Source organism: Pseudophryne corroboree, chromosome 1, assembly GCF_028390025.1.
Source record: "Pseudophryne corroboree isolate aPseCor3 chromosome 1, aPseCor3.hap2, whole genome shotgun sequence".
Lineage (NCBI taxonomy): Eukaryota > Metazoa > Chordata > Amphibia > Anura > Myobatrachidae > Pseudophryne > Pseudophryne corroboree.
The window spans coordinates 1,249,636,893-1,249,659,455 of NC_086444.1; the positions used below are offsets into that span (position 1 = coordinate 1,249,636,893).

Genomic DNA, 22,563 nt, shown 5'->3' on the forward strand with positions numbered 1-22,563 from the left:
CCGGGGTGCCGTAGACAATCCAAACGGCAGCGTCTGAAACTGATAGTGACAGTTCTGTACCACGAACCTGAGGTACCCTTAGTGATAAGGGCAAATTTGGGACATGGAGGTAAGCATCCCTGATGCCTCGGGACACCATATAGTCCCCTTCTTCCCGGTTCGTTATCACTGCTCTGAGTGACTCCATCTTGATTTGAACCTTTGTAAGTGTTCAAATTTTTTTAGATTTAGAATAGGTCTCACCTAGCCTTCTGGCTTCAGTACCACAATATAGTGTGGAATAATACCCCTTTTCTTGTTGTAGGAGGGGTAATTTAATTATCACCTGCTGGGAATACAGCTCGTGAATTGTTTCCCATACTGCCTCCTTGTCGGAGGGAGACCTTGGTAAAGCAGCCTTCAGGAGCCTGCGCAGGGGAAACGTCTCGACATTCCAATCTGTACCCCTGGGATACTACTTGTAGGATCCAGGGGTCCTGTACGGTCTCAGCGTCATGCTGAGAGCTTGTCAGAAGCGGTGGAACGCTTCTGTTCCTGGGAATGGGCTGCCTGCTGCAGTCTTCTTCCCTTTCCTCTATCCCTGGGCAGATATGACTCTTATAGGGACGAAAGGACTGAGGCTGAAAAGACGGTGTCTTTTTCTGCAGAGATGTGACTTAGGGTAAAAACGGCGGATTTTCCAGCAGTTGCCGTGGCCACCAGGTCCGATGGACCGACCCCAAATAACTCCTCTTCCTTTATACGGCAATACACCTTTGTGCCGTTTGGAATCTGCATCACCTGACCACTGTCGTGTCCATAAACATCTTCTGGCAGATATGGACATCGCACTTACTCTTGATGCCAGAGTGCAAATATCCTCTGTGCATCTCGCATATATAGAAATACATCCTTTAAATGCTCTATAGTCAATAAAATACTGTCCCTGTCAAGGGTATCAATATTTTTAGTCAGGGAATCCGACCAAGCCACCCCAGCTCTGCACATCCAGGCTGAGGCGATCGCTGGTCGCAGTATAACACCAGTATGTGTTTATATACTTTTTATGATATTTTTCCAGCCTCCTGTCAGCTGGCTCCTTGAGGACGGCCCTATCTATAGACGGTAACGCCACTTGTTCTGATAAGCGTGTGAGCGCCTTATCCACCCTAAGGGGTGTTTCCCAACGCGCCCTAACTTCTGGCGGGAAAGGGTATACCGCCCATATTTTCTATCGGGGGGAACCCACGCATCATCACACACTTCATTTAATTTATCTGATTCAGGAAAAACTACGGTAGTTTTTTCACATCCCACATAATACCCTCTTTTGTGGTACTTGTAGTATCAGAAATATGTAACACCTCCTTCATTGCCCTTAACGTGTGGCCCTAATAAGGAATACGTTTGTTTATTCACCGTCGACACTGGATTCAGTGTCCCTGTCTGTGTCTGTGTCGACCGACTAAAGTAAACGGGCGTTTTAAAACCCCTGACGGTGTTTTTGAGACGTCTGGACCGGTACTAATTGTTTGTCGGCCGTCTCATGTCGTCAACCGACCTTGGCGCGTGTTGACATTATCACGTAATTCCCTAAATAAGCCATCCATTCCGGTGTCGACTCCCTAGAGAGTGACATCACCATTACAGGCAATTGCTCCGCCTCCTCACCAACATCGTCCTCATACATGTCGACACACACGTACCGACACACAGCACACCCACAGGGAATGCTCTGATAGAGGACAGGACCTACTAGCCCTTTGGAGAGACAGAGGGAGAGTTTGCCAGCACACACCAAAAACGCTATAATTATATAGGGACAACCTTATATAAGTGTTTTCCCTTATAGCATCTTTTTTATATATTTCTAACGCCAAATTAGTGCCCCCCCTCTCTGTTTTAACCCTGTTTCTGTAGTGCAGTGCAGGGGAGAGCCTGGGAGCCTTCCCTCCAGCCTTTCTGTGAGGGAAAATGGCGCTGTGTGCTGAGGAGATAGGCCCCGCCCCTTTTTCGGCGGCCTCGTCTCCCGCTCTTAACGGATTCTGGCAGGGGTTAAATATCTCCATATAGCCCCCGGAGGCTATATGTGAGGTATTTTTAGCCAAAAAAGGTTTTCATTTGCCTCCCAGGGCGCCCCCCTCCCAGCGCCCTGCACCCTCAGTGACTGCCGTGTGAAGTGTGCTGAGAGGAAAATGGCGCACAGCTGCAGTGCTGTGCGCTACCTTAAGAAGACTGAGGAGTCTTCTGCCGCCGATTCTGGACCTCTTCTCGTTTCAGCATCTGCAAGGGGGCCGGCGGCGAGGCTCCGGTGACCATCCAGACTGTACCTGTGATCGTCCCTCTGGAGCTAATGTCCAGTAGCCAAGAAGCCAATCCATCCTGCACGCAGGTGAGTTCACTTCTTCTCCCCTAAGTCCCTCGTTGCAGTGATCCTGTTGCCAGCAGGACTCACTGTAAAATAAAAAACCTAAGCTAAACTTTTCTAAGCAGCTCTTTAGGAGAGCCACCTAGATTGCACCCTTCTCGGCCGGGCACAAAAATCTAACTGAGGCTTGGAGGAGGGTCATAGGGGGAGGAGCCAGTGCACACCACCTGATCCTAAAGCTTTACTTTTTGTGCCCTGTCTCCTGCGGAGCCGCTATTCCCATGGTCCTTTCAGGAACCCCAGCATCCACTAGGACGATAGAGAAAGGTCATTACTTTTAAGAATGGGCTAGATAAGATCCTAACGGATAAGGATATACAGGGATATGGGGGGTGGTCACGCAATATAGTTATAAAAAAAATAAGATTTTACTTACCGATAAATCTATTTCTCGTAGTCCGTAGTGGATGCTGGGACTCCGTAAGGACCATGGGGAATAGCGGCTCCGCAGGAGACAGGGCACAAGAATAAAAGCTTTAGGATCAGGTGGTGTGCACTGGCTCCTCCCCCTATGACCCTCCTCCAAGCCTCCGTTAGGATACTGTGCCCGGACGAGCGTACACAATAAGGAAGGATATTGAATCCCGGGTCAGACTCATACCAGCCACACCAATCACACCGTACAACTCGTGATCTGAACCCAGTTAACAGTATGATAAAACGAAAAGGAGCCTCTGAAAAGATGGCTCACAACAATAATAACCCGAATTTTTGTAACAATAACTATATACAAGTATTGCAGACAATCCGCACTTGGGATGGGCGCCCAGCATCCACTACGGACTACGAGAAATAGATTTATCGGTAAGTAAAATCTTATTTTCTCTGACGTCCTAGTGGATGCTGGGACTCCGTAAGGACCATGGGGATTATACCAAAGCTCCCAAACGGGCGGGAGAGTGCGGATGACTCTGCAGCACCGAATGAGAGAACTCCAGGTCCTCCTCAGCCAGGGTATCAAATTTGTAGAATTTAGCAAACGTGTTTGCCCCTGACCAAGTAGCTGCTCGGCAAAGTTGTAAAGCCGAGACCCCTCGGGCAGCCGCCCAAGATGAACCCACTTTCCTTGTGGAATGGGCTTTTACCGATTTTGGCTGTGGCAGGCCTGCCACAGAATGTGCAAGCTGAATTGTACTACAAATCCAACGAGCAATCGTCTGCTTAGAAGCAGGAGCACCCAGTTTGTTGGGTGCATACAGGATAAACAGCGAGTCAGATTTTCTGACTCCAGCCGTCCTGGAAACATATATTTTCAGGGCCCTGACCACGTCAAGCAACTTGGAGTCCTCCAAGTCCTTAGTAGCCGCAGGTACCACAATAGGTTGATTCATGTGAAATGCAGAAACCACCTTAGGTAGAAATTGAGGACGAGTCCTCAATTCTGCTCTGTCAGAATGAAATATTAAGTAAGGGCTTTTATATGATAAAGCCGCCAATTCTGACACACGCCTGGCTGAAGCCAGGGCTAACAGCATCGTCACCTTCCATGTGAGATATTTTAAGTCCACAGTGGTGAGTGGTTCAAACCAATGTGACTTTAGGAAACTCAACACAACATTGAGATCCCAAGGTGCCACTGGAGGCACAAAAGGAGGCTGTATATGCAGTACCCCTTTTACAAATGTCTGAACTTCAGGTACTGAAGCCAGTTCTTTTTGGAAGAAAATCGACAGGGTCGAAATTTGAACCTTAATGGACCCTAATTTTAGGCCCATAGACAGTCCTGTTTGCAGGAAATGGAGGTAACGACCCAGTTGAAATTCCTCTGTAGGGGCCTTCCTGGCCTCACACCACGCAACATATTTTCGCCAAATGCGGTGATAATGTTTTGCGGTTACGTCCTTCCTGGCCTTGACCAGGGTAGGGATGACTTCATCTGGAATGCCTTTTTCCTTCAGGATCCGGCGTTCAACCGCCTTGCCGTCAAACGCAGCCGCGGTAAGTCTTGGAACAGACAAGGTCCCTGCTGGAGCAGGTCCTTTCTTAGAGGTAGAGGCCACGGTTCGTCCGTGAGCATCTCCTGAAGTTCCGGATACCAAGTCCTTCTTGGCCAATCCGGAACCACGAGTATAGTTCTTACTCCTCTCCTTCTTATGATTCTCAGTACTTTTGGTATGAGAGGCAGAGGAGGGAACACATACACTGACTGGTACACCCACGGTGTTACCAGAGCGTCCACCGCTATTGCCTGAGGGTCCCTTGACCTGGCGCAATACCTGTCTAGTTTTTTGTTTAGACGGGACGCCATCATGTCCACCTTTGGTTTTTCCCAACGGTTTACAATCAGGTGGAAGACTTCTGGGTGAAGTCCCCACTCTCCCGGGTGAAGGTCGTGTCTGCTGAGGAAGTCTGCTTCCCAGTTGTCCACTCCCGGAATGAACACTGCTGACAGTGCTATCACATGATTTTCCGCCCAGCGAAGAATCCTTGCAGCTTCTGCCATTGCCCTCCTGCTTCTCGTGCCGCCCTGTCTGTTTACGTGGGCGACTGACGTGATGTTGTCCGATTGGATCAATACCGCAAGACCCTGAAGCAGGGGTTTCGCTTGACTTAGGGCATTGTAAATGGCCCTTAGTTCCAGAATGTTTATATGAAGAGATGTTTCCATGCTTGACCCCAAGCCCTGGAAATTTCTTCCCTGTGTGACTGCTCCCCAGCCTCTCAGGCTTGCATCCGTGGTCACCAGGATCCAATCCTGAATGCCAAATCTGCGGCCCTCTAGTAGATGAGCACTCTGCAGCCACCACAGAAGAGACACCCTTGTCCTTGGCGACAGGGTTATCCGCTGATGCATCTGAAGATGCGATCCGGACCATTTGTCCAGTAGATCCCACTGAAACGTTCTTGCATGGAATCTTCCGAATGGAATCGCTTCGTAAGAAGCCACCATTTTTCCCCAGGACCCTCGTGCACTGATGCACTGACACCTGGCCTGGTTTTAGGAGGTTCCTGACTAGCTCGGATAACTCCCTGGCCTTCTCCTCCGGGAGAAACACCTTCTTCTGGACTGTGTCCAGAATCATTCCTAGGAACAGAAGACGTGTCGTTGGAATCAGCTGCGATTTTGGAATATTTAGGATCCACCCGTGCTGACGTAACACTACCCGAGATAGTGCTACTCCGACTTCTAACTGTTCCCTGGACCTTGCCCTTATCAGGAGATCGTCCAAGTAAGGGATAATTAAGATGCCTTTTCTTCGAAGAAGAATCATCATTTCGGCCATTACCTTGGTAAAGACCCGAGGTGCCGTGGACAACCCAAACGGCAGCGTCTGAAACTGATAATGACAGTTTTGTACTACAAACCTGAGATACCCTTGGTGAGAAGGGTAGATTGGGACGTGGAGATAAGCATCTTTGATGTCCAGAGACACCATATAGTCCCCTTCTTCCAGGTTCGCTATCACCGCTCTGAGTGATTCCATCTTGAATTTGAACCTTTTTATGTAAGTGTTCAAGGATTTCAGATTTAAAATTGGTCTCACCGAGCCGTCCGGCTTCGGTACCACAAACAGCGTGGAATAATACCCCTTTCCCTGTTGTAGGAGGGGTACCTTGATTATCACCTGCTGGGAATACAGCTTGTGAATGGCTTCCAAAACTGCCTCCCTGTCGGAGGGAGACTTTGGTAGAGCAGACTTCAGGAACCGGCGAGGGGGAAACGCCTCGAATTCCAGTTTGTACCCCTGCGATACTACCTGTAGAATCCAGGGGTCCACTTGCGAGTGAGCCCACTGCGCGTTGAAATTCTTGAGACGGGCCCCCACCATGTCTGAGTCTGCTTGTAAAGCCCCAGCGTCATGCTGAAGACTTGGCAGAAGCGGGGGGAGGGCTTCTGCTCCTGGGAAGCGGCTGCATGGTGCAGTCTTTTTCCCCTTCCTCTGCCCCGGGGCAGAAAAGAGTGGCCTTTTGCTCGCTTGTATTTATGGGAACGAAAGGACTGGGTTTGAAAAGACGGTGTCTTTTTCTGCTGATGTGAAGTGACCTGGGGTAAAAAGGTGGACTTTCCAGCCGTTGCCGTGGCCACCAGGTCCGATAGACCAGCCCCAAATAACTCCTCCCCTTTATACGGCAATACTTCCATATGTCGTTTGGAATCCGCATCCCCTGACCACTGTCGCGTCCATAACGCTCTTCTGGCAGAAATGGACATAGCACTTACTCTTGATGCCAGGGTGCAAATATCCCTCTGTGCATCACGCATATATAGTAATGCATCCTTCAAATGCTCTATAGTTAACAATATATTGTCCCTATCTAGGGTATCAATATTTTCAGTCAGGGAATCCGACCACGCCACTCCAGCGCTGCACATCCAGGCTGAAGCGATTGCTGGTCGCAGTATAACACCAGTATGTGTGTATATACTTTTTAGGATATTTTCCAGCCTTCTATCAGCTGGTTCTTTGAGGGTGGCCGTATCAGGAGACGGTAACGCTACTTGTTTAGATAAACGTGTGAGCGCCTTATCTACCCTAGGGGGTGTTTCCCAACGTGTCCTAACCTCTGATGGGAAAGGATATAGTGCCAATAATTTATTAGAAATCAGCAGTTTTTTATCGGGGGAAACCCACGCTTTTTCACACACCTCATTCAATTCATCTGACTCAGGAAAAACTATTGGTAGTTTTTTCACACCCCACATAATACCCTTCTTTGTGGTACTTGTAGTGTCAGAAATGTTCAATGCCTCCTTCATTGCCGTGATCATGTAACGTGTGGCCCTACTGGACATTACGTTTGACTCATCACCGTCGACACTAGACTCAGTATCTGTGTCTGGGTCTGTGTCGACCCACTGAGGTAACGGGCGTTTTAGGGCCCCTGACGGTGTCTGAGACGCCTGGACAGGCACTAATTGATTTGCCGGCTGTCTCATGTCGTCAACAGTTTTTTTGCAAAGTGCTGACATTATCACTTAATTGTTTAAATACGATCATCCAGTCAGGTGTCGACTCCCTAGGGGGTGACATCACTAACGCAGGCAATTGCTCCGCCTCCACATCATTTTCCTCCTCATACATGTCGACACACACGTACCGACACACAGCACACACACCGGGAATGCTCTGATAGAGGACAGGACCCCACGAGCCCTTTGGAGAGACAGAGGGAGAGTCTGCCAGCACACACCCAGCGCTATATATATATATATATATATATATATATATATATACACAGGGATAACCTTATATAAGTGTTATTCCCTTATAGCTGCTGTTTATATTGTTATTTGCTGCCAATAGTGCCACCCCTCTCTGTTTTACCCCGATTCTGAAGCAGGACTGCAGGGGAGAGTCAGGGAGCCGTCCTTCCAGCGGAGCTGTGAGGGAAAATGGCGCTTGTGTGCTGAGGAGATAGGCTCCGCCCCTTCACGACGTCCTTATCTCCCGCTCTTTTGTGTAAAAATGGCAGGGGTTAAAATACATCCATATAGCCCAGGAGCTATATGTGATGTATTCTTTTGCCACCTAAGGTATTATCTCTTATATTGCGTCTCAGGGCGCTCCCCCCCCAGCGCCCTGCACCCTCAGTGACCGGAGTGTGAAGTGTGCTGAGAGCAATGGCGCACAGCTGCGGTGCTGTGCGCTACCTTAGTCTGAAGACAGGATCGTCTTCTGCCGCCGATTTCACCGGACCTCTTCGTCTCTTCTGGCTCTGTAAGGGGGACGGCGGCGCGGCTCCGGTGACCCATCCAGGCTGTACCTGTGATCGTCCCTCTGGAGCTAATGTCCAGTAGCCTAAGAAGCCCAATCCACTCTGCACGCAGGTGAGTCCGTTTCTTCTCCCCTTAGTCCCACGATGCAGTGAGCCTGTTGCCAGCAGGACTCACTGAAAATAAAAAAACCTAAATTAAACTTTTATTCTAAGCAGCTCAGGAGAGCCACCTAGCCTGCACCCTTCTCGTTCGGGCACAAAAATCTAACTGAGGCTTGGAGGAGGGTCATAGGGGGAGGAGCCAGTGCACACCACCTGATCCTAAAGCTTTTATTCTTGTGCCCTGTCTCCTGCGGAGCCGCTATTCCCCATGGTCCTTACGGAGTCCCAGCATCCACTAGGACGTCAGAGAAAAAAGGAGGAATAAACACAACGGCCGACATTGGCAACAGACAAAATGAGTCCTATAATAATACAGCGCAGAAGACCGCACACAGGGTGACCTCCATGGACAAATTGTCCTTCATCATCCTCAGAAACATGTTACATATGAAGAGGAAACATACAATCACCTGTTTAGAGCCTTGTACGCTGCGTCCACATTCCCACTCTGTACCAGCACTGTACGGGCGATGAATCTCAGATGGTTCGCCATCGCTGACACTGGAAAAAGGAAGCACAGTAAGCGGAATCCCATGAGAAGTCACTTGCGTTACTGTAGCTCTTGGGGAACTAGAAGCTCCAGCATGCGCTGCAAGCACTTCCACAAGAACTGAAGAGCAGCAGGATGCCCGAACCTGATATATTATATATACCGTGTTTCCCACATACTAACCACAAGTACAACTAATGTTACTATGACACGTGCCACGTGCCCGGGGGAGAACACTACAATACAGCCACGCCCAGGGAAGTACACTACAGTACAGCCACGCCCGGGGGAGAGCACAACACTACAGTACAGCCACGCCTGGGGGAGAACACTACAGTACAGCCACGCCCGGGGAAGTACACTACAGTACAGCCACGCCCAGGGAAGTACACTACAGTACAGCCACGCCCGGGGGAGAGCACAACACTACAGTACAGCCACGCCCGGGGGAGAACACTACAGTACAGCCACGCCCGGGGAAGTACACTACAGTACAGCCACGCCCGGGGAAGTACACTACAGTACAGCCACGCCCGGGGAAGTACACTACAGTACAGCCACGCCCGGGGGAGAGCACAACACTACAGTACAGCCACGCCTGGGGGAGAACATTACAGTACAGCCACGCCTGGGGGAGAACATTACAGTACAGCCACGCCTGGGGGAGAACATTACAGTACAGCCACGCCCGGGGAAGTACACTACAGTACAGCCACGCCCGGGGGAGAACTACAGTACAGTCACGCCCGGGGAAGTACACTACAGTACAGCCACGCCCGGGGGAGAGCACAACACTACAGTACAGCCACACCTGGGGGAGAACATTACAGTACAGCCACGCCCGGGGGAGAGCACAACACTACAGTACAGCCACACCTGGGGGAGAACATTACAGTACAGCCACGCCCGGGGGAGAACATTACAGTACAGCCACGCCCGGGGGAGAACACTACAGTACAGCCACGCCCGGGGGAGAACACTACAGTACAGCCACACCTGGGGGAGAACATTACAGTACAGCCACGCCTGGGGGAGAACATTACAGTACAGCCACGCCTGGGGGAGAACACTACAGTACAGCCCTGGCTGGGGGTATACAGCGCAATACAGCCCTGGCTGGGGGTATACAGCGCAGTACAGCCCAGGCTGGGGAAGAACACTACAGTACAGCTCTGGCTGGGGGTATACAGCGCAGTACAGCCCTGGCTGGGGGTATACAGCGCAGTACAGCCCAGGCTGGGGGTATACAGCGCAGTACAGCCCAGGCTGGGGAAGAACACTACAGTACAGCCCTGGCTGGGGGTATACAGCGCAGTACAGCCCAGGCTGGGGGTATACAGCGCAGTACAGCCCAGGCTGGGGAAGAACACTACAGTACAGCTCTGGCTGGGGGTATACAGCGCAATACAGCCCTGGCTGGGGTATACAGCGCAATACAGCCCTGGCTGGGGGTATACAGCGCAATACAGCCCTGGCTGGGGGTATACAGCGCAATACAGCCCTGGCTGGGGGTATACAGCGCAATACAGCCCAGGCTGGGGAAGAACACTACAGTACAGCTCTGGCTGGGGGTATACAGCGCAGTACAGCCCTGGCTGGGGGTATACAGCGCAGTACAGCCCAGGCTGGGGGTATACAGCGCAGTACAGCCCAGGCTGGGGAAGAACACTACAGTACAGCCCTGGCTGGGGGTATACAGCGCAGTACAGCCCAGGCTGGGGGTATACAGCGCAGTACAGCCCAGGCTGGGGAAGAACACTACAGTACAGCTCTGGCTGGGGGTATACAGCGCAATACAGCCCTGGCTGGGGTATACAGCGCAATACAGCCCTGGCTGGGGGTATACAGCGCAATACAGCCCTGGCTGGGGGTATACAGCGCAATACAGCCCAGGCTGGGGGTATACAGCGCAGTACAGCCCAGGCTGGGGAAGAACACTACAGTACAGCCCTGGCTGGGGGTATACAGCGCAGTACAGCCCAGGCTGGGGGTATACAGCGCAGTACAGCCCAGGCTGGGGAAGAACACTACAGTACAGCTCTGGCTGGGGGTATACAGCGCAATACAGCCCTGGCTGGGGTATACAGCGCAATACAGCCCTGGCTGGGGGTATACAGCGCAATACAGCCCTGGCTGGGGGTATACAGCGCAATACAGCCCTGGCTGGGGGCATACAGCGCAATACAGCCCAGGCTGGGGAAGAACACTACAGTACAGCTCTGGCTGGGGGTATACAGCGCAGTACAGCCCTGGCTGGGGGTATACAGCGCAGTACAGCCCAGGCTGGGGGTATACAGCGCAGTACAGCCCAGGCTGGGGAAGAACACTACAGTACAGCCCTGGCTGGGGGTATACAGCGCAGTACAGCCCAGGCTGGGGGTATACAGCGCAGTACAGCCCAGGCTGGGGAAGAACACTACAGTACAGCTCTGGCTGGGGGTATACAGCGCAATACAGCCCTGGCTGGGGTATACAGCGCAATACAGCCCTGGCTGGGGGTATACAGCGCAATACAGCCCTGGCTGGGGGTATACAGCGCAATACAGCCCTGGCTGGGGGTATACAGCGCAATACAGCCCTGGCTGGGGGTATACAGCGCAATACAGCCCTGGCTGGGGGTATACAGCGCAATACAGCCCTGGCTGGGGGTATACAGCGCAGTACAGCCCTGGCTGGGGGTATACAGCGCAGTACAGCCCAGGCTGGGGGTATACAGCGCAGTACAGCCCAGGCTGGGGAAGAACACTACAGTACAGCCCTGGCTGGGGGTATACAGCGCAGTACAGCCCAGGCTGGGGGTATACAGCGCAGTACAGCCCAGGCTGGGGAAGAACACTACAGTACAGCTCTGGCTGGGGGTATACAGCGCAATACAGCCCTGGCTGGGGTATACAGCGCAATACAGCCCTGGCTGGGGGTATACAGCGCAATACAGCCCTGGCTGGGGGTATACAGCGCAATACAGCCCTGGCTGGGGGTATACAGCGCAATACAGCCCTGGCTGGGGGTATACAGCGCAATACAGCCCTGGCTGGGGGTATACAGCGCAATACAGCCCTGGCTGGGGGTATACAGCGCAATACAGCCCTGGCTGGGGGTATACAGCGCAATACAGCCCTGGCTGGGGGTATACAGCGCAATACAGCCCTGGCTGGGGGTATACAGCGCAATACAGCCCTGGCTGGGGGTATACAGCGCAATACAGCCCTGGCTGGGGGTATACAGCGCAATACAGCCCTGGCTGGGGGTATACAGCGCAATACAGCCCTGGCTGGGGGTATACAGCGCAATACAGCCCTGGCTGGGGGTATACAGCGCAATACAGCCCTGGCTGGGGGTATACAGCGCAATACAGCCCTGGCTGGGGGTATACAGCGCAATACAGCCCTGGCTGGGGGTATACAGCGCAATACAGCCCTGGCTGGGGGTATACAGCGCAATACAGCCCTGGCTGGGGGTATACAGCGCAATACAGCCCTGGCTGGGGGTATACAGCGCAATACAGCCCTGGCTGGGGGTATACAGCGCAATACAGCCCTGGCTGGGGGTATACAGCGCAATACAGCCCTGGCTGGGGGTATACAGCGCAATACAGCCCTGGCTGGGGGTATACAGCGCAATACAGCCCTGGCTGGGGGTATACAGCGCAATACAGCCCTGGCTGGGGGTATACAGCGCAATACAGCCCTGGCTGGGGGTATACAGCGCAATACAGCCCTGGCTGGGGGTATACAGCGCAATACAGCCCTGGCTGGGGGTATACAGCGCAATACAGCCCTGGCTGGGGGTATACAGCGCAATACAGCCCTGGCTGGGGGTATACAGCGCAATACAGCCCTGGCTGGGGGTATACAGCGCAATACAGCCCTGGCTGGGGGTATACAGCGCAATACAGCCCTGGCTGGGGGTATACAGCGCAATACAGCCCTGGCTGGGGGTATACAGCGCAATACAGCCCTGGCTGGGGGTATACAGCGCAATACAGCCCTGGCTGGGGGTATACAGCGCAATACAGCCCTGGCTGGGGGTATACAGCGCAATACAGCCCTGGCTGGGGGTATACAGCGCAATACAGCCCTGGCTGGGGGTATACAGCGCAATACAGCCCTGGCTGGGGGTATACAGCGCAATACAGCCCTGGCTGGGGGTATACAGCGCAATACAGCCCTGGCTGGGGGTATACAGCGCAATACAGCCCTGGCTGGGGGTATACAGCGCAATACAGCCCTGGCTGGGGGTATACAGCGCAATACAGCCCTGGCTGGGGGTATACAGCGCAATACAGCCCTGGCTGGGGGTATACAGCGCAATACAGCCCTGGCTGGGGGTATACAGCGCAATACAGCCCTGGCTGGGGGTATACAGCGCAATACAGCCCTGGCTGGGGGTATACAGCGCAATACAGCCCTGGCTGGGGGTATACAGCGCAATACAGCCCTGGCTGGGGGTATACAGCGCAATACAGCCCTGGCTGGGGGTATACAGCGCAATACAGCCCTGGCTGGGGGTATACAGCGCAATACAGCCCTGGCTGGGGGTATACAGCGCAATACAGCCCTGGCTGGGGGTATACAGCGCAATACAGCCCTGGCTGGGGGTATACAGCGCAATACAGCCCTGGCTGGGGGTATACAGCGCAATACAGCCCTGGCTGGGGGTATACAGCGCAATACAGCCCTGGCTGGGGGTATACAGCGCAATACAGCCCTGGCTGGGGGTATACAGCGCAATACAGCCCTGGCTGGGGGTATACAGCGCAATACAGCCCTGGCTGGGGGTATACAGCGCAATACAGCCCTGGCTGGGGGTATACAGCGCAATACAGCCCTGGCTGGGGGTATACAGCGCAATACAGCCCTGGCTGGGGGTATACAGCGCAATACAGCCCTGGCTGGGGGTATACAGCGCAATACAGCCCTGGCTGGGGGTATACAGCGCAATACAGCCCTGGCTGGGGGTATACAGCGCAATACAGCCCTGGCTGGGGGTATACAGCGCAATACAGCCCTGGCTGGGGGTATACAGCGCAATACAGCCCTGGCTGGGGGTATACAGCGCAATACAGCCCTGGCTGGGGGTATACAGCGCAGTACAGCCCTGGCTGGGGGTATACAGCGCAGTACAGCCCTGGCTGGGGGTATACAGCGCAGTACAGCCCTGGCTGGGGGTATACAGCGCAGTACAGCCCTGGCTGGGGGTATACAGCGCAGTACAGCCCTGGCTGGGGGTATACAGCGCAGTACAGCCCTGGCTGGGGGTATACAGCGCAGTACAGCCCTGGCTGGGGGTATACAGCGCAGTACAGCCCTGGCTGGGGGTATACAGCGCAGTACAGCCCTGGCTGGGGGTATACAGCGCAGTACAGCCCTGGCTGGGGGTATACAGCGCAGTACAGCCCTGGCTGGGGGTATACAGCGCAGTACAGCCCTGGCTGGGGGTATACAGCGCAATACAGCCCAGGCTGGGGAAGAACACTACAGTACAGCTCTGGCTGGGGGTATACAGCGCAGTACAGCCCTGGCTGGGGGTATACAGCGCAGTACAGCCCAGGCTGGGGGTATACAGCGCAGTACAGCCCAGGCTGGGGAAGAACACTACAGTACAGCCCTGGCTGGGGGTATACAGCGCAGTACAGCCCAGGCTGGGGGTATACAGCGCAGTACAGCCCAGGCTGGGGAAGAACACTACAGTACAGCTCTGGCTGGGGGTATACAGCGCAATACAGCCCTGGCTGGGGTATACAGCGCAATACAGCCCTGGCTGGGGGTATACAGCGCAATACAGCCCTGGCTGGGGGTATACAGCGCAATACAGCCCTGGCTGGGGGTATACAGCGCAATACAGCCCTGGCTGGGGGTATACAGCGCAATACAGCCCTGGCTGGGGGTATACAGCGCAATACAGCCCTGGCTGGGGGTATACAGCGCAATACAGCCCTGGCTGGGGGTATACAGCGCAATACAGCCCTGGCTGGGGGTATACAGCGCAATACAGCCCTGGCTGGGGGTATACAGCGCAATACAGCCCTGGCTGGGGGTATACAGCGCAATACAGCCCTGGCTGGGGGTATACAGCGCAATACAGCCCTGGCTGGGGGTATACAGCGCAATACAGCCCTGGCTGGGGGTATACAGCGCAATACAGCCCTGGCTGGGGGTATACAGCGCAATACAGCCCTGGCTGGGGGTATACAGCGCAATACAGCCCTGGCTGGGGGTATACAGCGCAATACAGCCCTGGCTGGGGGTATACAGCGCAATACAGCCCTGGCTGGGGGTATACAGCGCAATACAGCCCTGGCTGGGGGTATACAGCGCAATACAGCCCTGGCTGGGGGTATACAGCGCAATACAGCCCTGGCTGGGGGTATACAGCGCAATACAGCCCTGGCTGGGGGTATACAGCGCAATACAGCCCTGGCTGGGGGTATACAGCGCAATACAGCCCTGGCTGGGGGTATACAGCGCAATACAGCCCTGGCTGGGGGTATACAGCGCAGTACAGCCCTGGCTGGGGGTATACAGCGCAGTACAGCCCTGGCTGGGGGTATACAGCGCAGTACAGCCCTGGCTGGGGGTATACAGCGCAATACAGCCCTGGCTGGGGGTATACAGCGCAGTACAGCCCTGGCTGGGGGTATACAGCGCAGTACAGCCCTGGCTGGGGGTATACAGCGCAGTACAGCCCTGGCTGGGGGTATACAGCGCAGTACAGCCCTGGCTGGGGGTATACAGCGCAGTACAGCCCTGGCTGGGGGTATACAGCGCAGTACAGCCCTGGCTGGGGGTATACAGCGCAGTACAGCCCTGGCTGGGGGTATACAGCGCAGTACAGCCCTGGCTGGGGGTATACAGCGCAGTACAGCCCTGGCTGGGGGTATACAGCGCAGTACAGCCCTGGCTGGGGGTATACAGCGCAGTACAGCCCTGGCTGGGGGTATACAGCGCAGTACAGCCCTGGCTGGGGGTATACAGCGCAGTACAGCCCTGGCTGGGGGTATACAGCGCAGTACAGCCCTGGCTGGGGGTATACAGCGCAGTACAGCCCTGGCTGGGGGTATACAGCGCAGTACAGCCCTGGCTGGGGGTATACAGCGCAGTACAGCCCTGGCTGGGGGTATACAGCGCAGTACAGCCCTGGCTGGGGGTATACAGCGCAGTACAGCCCTGGCTGGGGGTATACAGCGCAGTACAGCCCTGGCTGGGGGTATACAGCGCAGTACAGCCCTGGCTGGGGGTATACAGCGCAGTACAGCCCTGGCTGGGGGTATACAGCGCAGTACAGCCCTGGCTGGGGGTATACAGCGCAGTACAGCCCTGGCTGGGGGTATACAGCGCAGTACAGCCCTGGCTGGGGGTATACAGCGCAGTACAGCCCTGGCTGGGGGTATACAGCGCAGTACAGCCCTGGCTGGGGGTATACAGCGCAGTACAGCCCTGGCTGGGGGTATACAGCGCAGTACAGCCCTGGCTGGGGGTATACAGCGCAGTACAGCCCTGGCTGGGGGTATACAGCGCAGTACAGCCCTGGCTGGGGGTATACAGCGCAGTACAGCCCTGGCTGGGGGTATACAGCGCAGTACAGCCCTGGCTGGGGGTATACAGCGCAGTACAGCCCTGGCTGGGGGTATACAGCGCAGTACAGCCCTGGCTGGGGGTATACAGCGCAGTACAGCCCTGGCTGGGGGTATACAGCGCAGTACAGCCCTGGCTGGGGGTATACAGCGCAGTACAGCCCTGGCTGGGGGTATACAGCGCAGTACAGCCCTGGCTGGGGGTATACAGCGCAGTACAGCCCTGGCTGGGGGTATACAGCGCAGTACAGCCCTGGCTGGGGGTATACAGCGCAGTACAGCCCTGGCTGGGGGTATACAGCGCAGTACAGCCCTGGCTGGGGGTATACAGCGCAGTACAGCCCTGGCTGGGGGTATACAGCGCAGTACAGCCCTGGCTGGGGGTATACAGCGCAGTACAGCCCTGGCTGGGGGTATACAGCGCAGTACAGCCCTGGCTGGGGGTATACAGCGCAGTACAGCCCTGGCTGGGGGTATACAGCGCAGTACAGCCCTGGCTGGGGGTATACAGCGCAGTACAGCCCTGGCTGGGGGTATACAGCGCAGTACAGCCCTGGCTGGGGGTATACAGCGCAGTACAGCCCTGGCTGGGGGTATACAGCGCAGTACAGCCCTGGCTGGGGGTATACAGCGCAGTACAGCCCTGGCTGGGGGTATACAGCGCAGTACAGCCCTGGCTGGGGGTATACAGCGCAGTACAGCCCTGGCTGGGGGTATACAGCGCAGTACAGCCCTGGCTGGGGGTATACAGCGCAGTACAGCCCTGGCTGGGGGTATACAGCGCAGTACAGCCCTGGCTGGGGGTATACAGAGCAGTACAGCCCTGGCTGGGGGTATACAGCGCAGTACAGCCCTGGCTGGGGGTATACAGCGCAGTACAGCCCTGGCTGGGGGTATACAGCGCAGTACAGCCCTGGCTGGGGGTATACAGCGCAGTACAGTCCTGGCTGGGGGTATACAGTGCAGTACAGCCATCACTTACCTCCTCTCAGGTGTCACTAGGGACACAACATGCTACTCCAGCTGCCGCTGCCTTCACCTTAAGCGGTGCACGACGGGAATAGGTCACAGGGTAAATGGTCCAATCACAGAGCTGCATACTCTGACGTCACTGGGAAAGGGCACCACTATGTGTCGCTGTGACAGGAGGCCGCCATGTTATTGGAGGGTATGCGGCGACGGTGCTTGTAGAATCAGGAGCAGATACTGGTTATTCGTACAACCAATGAGAGTGCGGGGGCGTGGTAACCAGCAATATGTCCGGAGAAACACAACCACGTGACAACTTAGAGCGTCCTGATTGGCCAGTTACCCGGCGCTTACTACACTCTCCCGTCCTGCACCGCTTCAAGGTCAGCAGCAGCAACATGGCGGCGTCCTAGTGACTGGCGTGTGACAGAAGAGAGGGGAGAGACGCTGGTGTGTGCTGGTGACCGGTCCCCTCCGCCTACCTACCTGCCTGTATATCTACCTACCTACCTCACTGTGTGTGTGTCTACCTACCTGTCCATCCACCTACCTACCACCTACTTATCTACCTCACTGTGTATCCACCTACCTATATATATATATATATATATATATATATATATACCTGCCTGTATATCTATCTATCTACCTACCTCACTGTGTATCTCATATCTACTTACCTATCTACCTGTCCATCCACCTACCTATCTACCGACTGTGTATATATCTATATCTACTATGTTGCTCGATCTGTCTGTCCATCCATTGTGTGACATTATATATATATATATATATATATATATATATATATATTATACTGCCTATAGTATGCTATGTATACGCCTCCCTGTGTACCGCATAGAAGGTGGCATTGGGAGACCTAACACAAGACCCCTCCTGCGGCTGTTACATGTATCACAGCCGCTGTGTATATAGGCTCGGTGGTGATAACTGCAGCTACAGTCATTCTGCTATACGCCCGTCCAGTACAGTCATTACTGAGCGTTACGCACTTCCCAGTAAATGAATGTTGCTAAACAAACAATATGGGGTGAATTGTTTTCTATGTGGCGCTTCTTGTCACATCTAGCAAAGTTTGGGGATCCGACAGCTGAGACTTGCCCAAGGAGGTAGCAGGCTGGGGAAGAACAAAATGAGGGGGTTGGATATAGTTCCTTTGCATGGGATATGGAGCAATGAAGGATGTAGGCGGAGTTTGAGAGTCAATGGAAAGTATTTATTATGTACAGAGCAGAGGTAGAAAACTGAGGTTGATGAACGGTGACTTGAGAACGTGGTCGTAGACAAAGAACCGTGGACTGTGACTTATGAGATGAAACTGCGGTAGAGGAGCTGAGAACTGTGGACGGTAGTTTGGGTCGTGACTGGAGACTGAGAACTGTAGACTGTGGATTGAAAGATGAAGCTGGAGATGACGAGCTGAGGACTGTGAATGGTGGTTCGAGGACTTGGCTTGAAGCAAGAATCTGCGGACTGTGGCTTGGAGGACGAGGCAAGAGACACGGGGTCGTCCGTGCCCAAAGGGTCTTACTGAACCGTCTCCACGGGCAGCAGCAGGCTAGGAACGGGAAAACTGCAGCAGCAACTGAGAACTGGCAAAGCAGGGTTAGAGGTACCAGAATATAGCAGGAATCCTGGGAGCACAGGTTAAAGCACCTACAACAGGGTTGTAACTTGAAGCACTGGCATCCCTGTCCTAAACCAGCCCCCTTTTATAGGAAGAAGTCTCCCTGGATTGGCTGGAAAACTAGGAACAGGAATTGTCAGAAACTTGGTCTCCAACATGGCGGCGCCCAGTAATGCAGACCTTTTCTGACAACATGCTGCTCACTGCCCCTGGTCTCCTAGGCAACGACTTGGCGAGAGCGAGCTGCTGCAGCGGCGTCCCGCCGCCACGAGCGGACCCCCTCAACGCCATTACCGCTGCCTGTACCCTTGAACACAGCGCCACAGCCCTCCGCCGCCGCTGCCTGGCCGCCCGTGAAGCCCGCCCGCGGCCCCAGCGTTCCGGTAAGACCCCGGACGCTGACACTTTTTAGTGGGTACCCGATGGAGCAGCTCAAGTATAGGTGTAATATTTCTACATATCTTTCCTGTATAGGTCAGGTATAGGTGTGATATTTCTACATATCTTTCCTGTATAGGTGTGATATTTCTACGTATCTGTCCTGTATAGGTGTGATATTTCTACATATCTGTCCTGTATAGGTGTGATATTTCTACATATCTTTCCTGTATAGGTGTGATATTTCTACATATCTGTCCTGTATAGGTGTGATATTTCTACATATCTGTCCTGTATAGGTGTGATATTTCTACATATCTGTCCTGTATAGGTCAGGTATAGGTGTAATATTTCTTCATATCTTTCCTGTATAGGTGTGATATTTCTACATATCTGTCCTGTATAGGTGTGATATTTCTACATATCTGTCCTGTATAGGTGTAATATTTCTTCATATCTTTCCTGTGTAGGTGTGATATTTCTACATATCTTTCCTGTGTAGGTGTGATATTTCTACATATCTTTCCTGTGTAGGTGTGATATTTCTACATATCTTTCCTGTGTAGGTGTGATATCTCTACATATCTTTCCTGTGTAGGTGTGATATCTCTATATATCTTTCCTGTGTAGGTGTGATATCTCTATATATCTTTCCTGTGTAGGTGTGATATCTCTACATATCTTTCCTGTGTAGGTGTGATATTTCTACATATCTTTCCTGTACAGGTGTGATATTTCTACATATCTTTCCTGTATAGGTCAGGTATAGGTGTAATATTTCTACATATCTTTCCTGTACAGGTGTGATATTTCTACATATCTTTCCTGTATAGGTCAGGTATAGGTGTAATATTTCTACATATCGTTCCTGTATAGGTGTGATATTTCTATATATCTTTCCTGTATAGGTCAGGTGTAGGTGTGATATTTCTACATATCTTTCCTGTACAGGTGTGATATTTCTACATATCTTTCCTGTACAGGTGTGATATTTCTACATATCTTTCCTGTACAGGTGTGATATTTCTACATATCTTTCCTGTGTAGGTGTGATATTTCTACATATCTTTCCTGTGTAGGTGTGATATTTCTACATATCTTTCCTGTGTAGGTGTGATATTTCTACATATCTTTCCTGTACAGGTGTGATATTTCTACATATCTTTCCTGTACAGGTGTGATATTTCTACATATCTTTCCTGTACAGGTGTGATATTTCTACATATCTTTCCTGTACAGGTGTGATATTTCTACATATCTTTCCTGTACAGGTGTGATATTTCTACATATCTTTCCTGTACAGGTGTGATATTTCTACATATCTTTCCTGTACAGGTGTGATATTTCTACATATCTTTCCTGTACAGGTGTGATATTTCTACATATCTTTCCTGTACAGGTGTGATATTTCTACATATCTTTCCTGTATAGGTCAGGTGTAGGTGTAATATTTCTACATATCTTTCCTGTACAGGTGTAATATTTCTACATATCTTTCCTGTACAGGTGTAATATTTCTACATATCTTTCCTGTACAGGTGTGATATTTCTACATATCTTTCCTGTATAGGTCAGGTATAGGTGTAATATTTCTACATATCGTTCCTGTATAGGTGTGATATTTCTATATATCTTTCCTGTATAGGTCAGGTGTAGGTGTGATATTTCTACATATCTTTCCTGTACAGGTGTGATATTTCTACATATCTTTCCTGTACAGGTGTGATATTTCTACATATCTTTCCTGTACAGGTGTGATATTTCTACATATCTTTCCTGTGTAGGTGTGATATTTCTACATATCTTTCCTGTGTAGGTGTGATATTTCTACATATCTTTCCTGTGTAGGTGTGATATTTCTACATATCTTTCCTGTACAGGTGTGATATTTCTACATATCTTTCCTGTACAGGTGTGATATTTCTACATATCTTTCCTGTACAGGTGTGATATTTCTACATATCTTTCCTGTACAGGTGTGATATTTCTACATATCTTTCCTGTACAGGTGTGATATTTCTACATATCTTTCCTGTACAGGTGTGATATTTCTACATATCTTTCCTGTACAGGTGTGATATTTCTACATATCTTTCCTGTACAGGTGTGATATTTCTACATATCTTTCCTGTACAGGTGTGATATTTCTACATATCTTTCCTGTATAGGTCAGGTGTAGGTGTAATATTTCTACATATCTTTCCTGTACAGGTGTAATATTTCTACATATCTTTCCTGTACAGGTGTGATATTTCTACATATCTTTCCTGTGTAGGTGTGATATTTCTACATATCTTTACTGTGTAGGTGTGATATTTCTACATATCTTTCCTGTATAGGTCAGGTATAGGTGTGATATTTCTACATATCTTTCCTGTGTAGGTGTGATATTTCTATATATCTTTCCTGTATAGGTCAGGTGTAGGTGTGATATTTCTACATATCTTTCCTGTATAGGACAGGTGTAGGTGTAATATTTCTACATATCTTTCCTGTATAGGTGTAATATTTCTACATATCTTTCCTGTACAGGTGTGATATTTCTACATATCTTTCCTGTGTAGGTGTGATATTTCTACATATCTTTCCTGTGTAGGACAGGTGTAGGTGTGATATTTCTACATATCTTTCCTGTATAGGACAGGTGTAGGTGTGATATTTCTACATATCTTTCCTGTATAGGACAGGTGTAGGTGTGATATTTATACATATCTGTTCTGTATAGGACAGGTGTAGGTGTGATATTTCTACATATCTTTCCTGTATAGGTCAGGTGTAGGTGTAATATTTATACATATCTGTTCTGTATAGGTGTGATATTTCTACATATCTTTCCTGTATAGGTGTGATATTTCTACATATCTGTCCTGTATAGGTGTGATATTTCTACATATCTGTGCTGTATAGGTCAGGTATAGGTGTAATATTTCTTCATATCTTTCCTGTATAGGTGTGATATTTCTACATATCTTTCCTGTATAGGTGTGATATTTCTACATATCTGTCCTGTATAGGTCAGGTATAGGTGTAATATTTCTTCATATCTTTCCTGTGTAGGTGTGATATTTCTACATATCTTTCCTGTTTAGGTGTGATATTTCTACATATCTTTCCTGTTTAGGTGTGATATTTCTACATATCTTTCCTGTGTAGGTGTTATATTTCTACATATCTTTCCTGTATAGGACAGGTGTAGGTGTGATATTTCTACATATCTTTCCTGTATAGGACAGGTGTAGGTGTGATATTTCTACATATCTTTCCTGTATAGGTGTGAT

General features: G+C 51.5%; 1 protein-coding gene across 1 annotated transcript in view; it reads right to left on the reverse strand.

Moving 5' to 3' along the window:
* The window catches only part of MRPS21 (mitochondrial ribosomal protein S21), a 41,469-nt gene extending 24,089 nt beyond the window's left edge, over nt 1–17,380 (reverse strand). The window contains exons 1-2 of the mRNA XM_063954267.1: nt 17,273–17,380; nt 8,638–8,728 (exon numbers count right to left, since the gene is read on the reverse strand). Coding sequence (XP_063810337.1) covers nt 8,638–8,720 — 83 coding nt within the window. The 5' untranslated portion in view covers nt 8,721–8,728; nt 17,273–17,380. The remainder of the gene's footprint in view (nt 1–8,637; nt 8,729–17,272) is intronic.
* Nucleotides 17,381–22,563: the final 5,183 nt, after the last annotated feature.